This window comes from Benincasa hispida, chromosome 9 (genome assembly GCF_009727055.1).
Source record: "Benincasa hispida cultivar B227 chromosome 9, ASM972705v1, whole genome shotgun sequence".
Lineage (NCBI taxonomy): Eukaryota > Viridiplantae > Streptophyta > Magnoliopsida > Cucurbitales > Cucurbitaceae > Benincasa > Benincasa hispida.
Genome location: NC_052357.1, coordinates 75,896,708 through 75,901,486, shown reverse-complemented (window position 1 = coordinate 75,901,486; position 4,779 = coordinate 75,896,708). Strand labels below are relative to the sequence as shown.

The following is a 4,779-nucleotide window of genomic DNA, read 5'->3' as shown; positions in this document are numbered from 1 at the left end:
TTGGACGGAGTTGGGTTGGGGTTATTTTTTAGACCAACCAAAAAATTCGAATGGATTGGATTGACAACTCAAATAACTCAAATAAAATCTCTAATTGAACTCAATCCTTAAATTTCGGGTTGAGTTAGATTAGGTTGTCGGATTATAATTTTTTTAAAAAATTTAAAATATATAAATTTATATAAATTAATAACTAAAATCTTATAAAATTCAAATGGTAAGTACCAAATATTTATGATATTCTTTACAAACTTTAAACAAAGACAATTATTATAACAATCTTAAAAGAAAAATATTAGAATGTTATAAATTAATCAATACAAAGTAATCACTATCCAATCTAATTCAACAAAAATAAAAAAATTTAACTAATCTAATCCAAGAATTAAACTAACCTAATCGAATCTTTATATTTTTGGATTGAGTAATCCGAGTTGTTGGAGTTAGTTGGTTATATGAACAAGTGCATTTTTGTTAAAAAAAAAAGAGAGAAAAGCAACCCATTTTATCGCGAGAGGAGAACGAAAATCGCGAGAAGTTGAGGAGATAGGGGAAGAAGATCAGGGTTATTGGGACGTGTGGCAAAGAATAAAATGATGATGAAATTTAAAAATAATAAAAAATAAAAAATAAAAAATAGAAAAGTGAGAAGAGATGGGGACGGCATTACTAAAGCGGAGGCCACGGATGCTCGCTTTTAAATAATCCTTCTTCTATCTTTTCTCTTCGTTGATCGTTTTGTTCATTCCAGATTCTCCAGGTCGTCTTCGATTCTCTCGGTCCTCCTCCTCCAATGGATCCTTACAGGGTATTCCCATCTTCTCGCCCTAATTTTTTGCCTTCGATTTTCAAGTGTTTTCCTTCTCATCAATGGGGGGTTTGACTTCCTTTCTTCAACGCTGCGTTCTTGGTACTTGATAGTATCGAGATTCCCGCAATATATATATTTATTTTATATTTTCATCGCTATGTTGTTTTTCTCTGTTTTTGTTTCTGTGGGGGGTGGTTTTGAAATTCTTTGCGTTTATCGGATAGGGCTGCATGGAACGTTTGAGAATTTTGTTTTTCTTTTAAGTTTATTTTAGTTTTCGGATATGTCTATTCAACGACAAACGAAGGGCGTGATTCTATGGAGGGTGTTTGTGAAGTTAGAATGATGTTGAGCTAATTTATTTGTTGTGTATATTTTGGCTAAAGTTTTTTTAATCTGTTCGAACGGTGCAGCACCGACCTTCAAGTGGTTACAACACCCCCTTCTGGACTACGAATTCTGGTGCTCCAGTGTGGAACAACAACTCCTCGTTGACTGTTGGACCCAGGGGTAAGAATTAGTTTCTGATATTACGGTTCTTGACGTAGTTGTTAAAACATTAACAAGACTATGTTAATATTGCGCGTTTACTATTTCTTTTCGTTGAATAGTGGTTTTGATATTAGTTAAAATAGAAATACTGTGAATCTGGGCTTACAATTTAGTAGTAATGGCTTTGAGATGTTTGGAGATACCCTCAAAATTTCTTGTCAAGCCTATCCCCTGCTTCTCGCGGCCAAGCCTACGGAGAATTAGCGGTGGTGGGGTCTCCAATACCCAGTTATTAAAAGAGAAGCCTGTTTTCATTTTTGGAGATTCGTGGACTTTAGCTCTAGATTTATTTACAACTTCTACCTTTAAGTTGAGAAGGCCATGAAGATTTGTCGGTCTTATTTGCTATAGAAGTTATTCAAGTTGTAGTGAACTTGGTCAGATGAGTGAACTAGTTTTGCCACTTATTAATCATGTAATGCGTTTCTAATGGCAACTAAGACAAGTTGCTAAAAGATAATAGTCTATTTTGTTATTAGAGGAGTATTTTCTGGTAGTTGTTGAATGTGAAGTACAAATCAAATATAGTCAGAAAGAGCCCCCGTAAGAGTTGTGGTTTTTATCATTCTCATTTGGACAATTTGATTGTCCTTGCTCGACGAACATCTTCTGCATATCTTAATTCTATAAATTGTCTGGCAAAAATGTTTGAAATCTTGTTCCAGATTGCTATAGATGAGAATACCAAAAGTGTTGTGGTTGGTCCATTGTATTTGAAGGACAGACTATTGATGAAAATACTCAAATATGTTTTATTTGGCAGGTCCGATTCTCCTAGAGGATTATCATCTAGTGGAGAAACTTGCTAACTTTGATAGAGAGCGGATTCCAGAGCGTGTTGTCCATGCTAGAGGAGCTAGTGCCAAAGGGTTCTTTGAGGTGACTCATGATATTGCCAATCTTACTTGTGCCGATTTCCTCCGAGCCCCTGGAGTTCAGACTCCAGTTATTGTACGTTTCTCCACTGTTATCCATGAGCGTGGCAGCCCTGAAACGCTGAGAGATCCCCGAGGTTTTGCTGTGAAGTTTTACACCAGGGAGGTGAGAGTTTTACTACTTTATGCTTTATTGGTTGCACACAACTTATAACTACAACAATTCTGGCATTCCTATCCTAATAGAGAGAAGCATAAGAATGCAAAGGTTGTGATAATATTAATCTGCCTGTGTTTTGAACTTTTTTAACTTGGTCTATGCCTATTGTATTACTTTTATAGGTTGCACGCTAATATGTTTATCAGTAGATCAGATAATATACTATCACATTGTATCAGCCGGAAGTACATAGTAGTTTATATTTGTGCTGGAACAGAATTTGCATCTTTCCTTTTGCTTAAATGTAAATACATGCTTTCATCATTATGATTTGTTTATGTGACCTCATGGTAATGCAAATTTCAATCGTCCTTTTTTTCTTTTACTCTCAGGGAAATTTTGATCTTGTGGGCAACAACTTCCCTGTATTTTTCATCCGTGATGGTATGAAATTTCCAGACATGGTACATGCTCTTAAACCGAATCCCAAGTCCCACATTCAGGAGAATTGGAGGATCCTTGACTTCTTTTCTCACCATCCTGAAAGTCTGAACATGTTTACATTTCTATTTGATGATATTGGCATCCCACAAGATTACAGGCACATGGACGGTTCAGGTGTTAACACCTATACTCTAATTAACAAGGCAGGGAAAGCACACTATGTGAAATTTCACTGGAGGCCTACCTGTGGAGTCAAGTCCTTGCTGGAGGAGGATGCTATTCGTGTTGGAGGAAGTAATCATAGCCATGCTACTCAGGACCTCTATGATTCAATTGCAGCTGGCAACTACCCTGAGTGGAAGCTTTTCATTCAGACCATTGACCCTGATCATGAAGATAGATATGACTTTGACCCTCTAGATGTAACCAAGACCTGGCCAGAGGATATCTTGCCCTTGCAGCCAGTTGGTCGCATGGTTTTGAATAAGAACATCGACAACTTCTTTGCAGAGAATGAACAGCTGGCCTTTTGTCCTGCCATTATAGTTCCTGGAGTCTACTATTCAGATGACAAATTGCTTCAGACCAGGATCTTCTCCTATGCTGATACTCAGAGGCACCGTCTTGGACCAAACTATCTGCAACTCCCTGCTAATGCACCTAAGTGTGGTCACCACAACAATCACCACGAGGGTTTCATGAACTTTATGCACCGAGATGAGGAGGTATTGCGTGCTTCTTTTTCACGTCTTATATCTAAAAGCTGGTGACGTTGTGCATTTAGTTGTATGCTGATGGCGTAGCACTTGAAGCAAACCAACTGCTTGGTAATTTGATTGATCCGATCTTGTCTTCGATTTTGCATTGCCTCAGGTTAATTACTTCCCTTCAAGGTTTGATCCTGCTCGCCATGCTGAGAGGTATCCTCACCCACCTGCTGTCTGCACTGGAAAGCGTGAGAGGGTCAGTGATCAATATTGTACCTTTTTAATGCTTTAACACCAACTCCTTTTGCTGTTGTTTGGTTAACGATTATGCTAACCTTTTGAGATTCCTCTCCATATCTTTATTTACGCCAGTGTGTAATCAACAAGGAGAACAACTTTAAGGAGCCTGGAGAGAGATACAGATCTTGGACATCAGACAGGTAACTTTTGTTTAATCATCGACTGTTATTGGAAAATGTATACATTGGTGTTGTATTTTCATTAAACTTGGTTGGTGGGTTTTGTTCGTTTGTATCGCAGGCAAGAACGATTCATCCGCAGATGGGTAGATGCTTTGTCCGACACCCGTGTCACCCATGAGATCCGCAGCATCTGGGTTTCTTACTGGTCTCAGGTGCGTATTTTCATTGACGGGAGGGAAGACGTTTATTTATAATGTCAAGTTGTATGGAGAATTGTTAGTGAGATTTAATGGTGGGTTTTGATGGTATTATGGAACAGGCGGACAGGTCTCTTGGTCAGAAGCTTGCATCTCATCTCAACGTGAGGCCAAGCATTTGAGGAGTGTTCACGTGTCGTTCTTGTTTCTGGTGACAGAGTTGGTAAATTATACGGAAAAGGGGGAAGCCATTTGAGATGATCAATCAGATGTTCATCCATGCCGTTTTATTCCATGTTTTGATATTTGCATCTCTTATGTGACTGTTCAACTTAAATGTGTCAATCTAATAAAGCTATTGTTTGTGCGTTTCACTCACATATTAACTGCTATGATCAAAATGGTTGCGTTTCTTTCATTTATGTTCTGCCCGCCTGGATTTGAGAATCAAGGTTCAAGAGTTTATTTACTAGCTTATTTAAGGACAATTGCAAATATAGCAAGTAGTTTTAAAGTATTAACAGATTTAAATTTAGATTCATAATTTATTATGAATCTAGCGATAGAGTATCATAATTTATTATCTCTATCATTGAAAGATTTGGTTATAT

At 37.6% G+C, this 4,779-nt stretch overlaps 1 protein-coding gene across 1 annotated transcript; it reads left to right on the top strand.

Moving 5' to 3' along the window:
• The first annotated feature begins 653 nt into the window (after positions 1–653).
• Positions 654–4,548, top strand: LOC120085655 (catalase isozyme 1). The gene is made up of 8 exons (XM_039041778.1): positions 654–808; positions 1,225–1,321; positions 2,127–2,404; positions 2,791–3,567; positions 3,716–3,805; positions 3,922–3,989; positions 4,090–4,183; positions 4,291–4,548. The coding sequence occupies exons 1-8, from the start codon at positions 794–796 to the stop codon at positions 4,348–4,350; spliced, it is 1,479 nt and encodes a 492-aa protein (XP_038897706.1). The 5' UTR covers positions 654–793; the 3' UTR covers positions 4,351–4,548.
• The last annotated feature ends 231 nt before the right edge of the window (positions 4,549–4,779 follow it).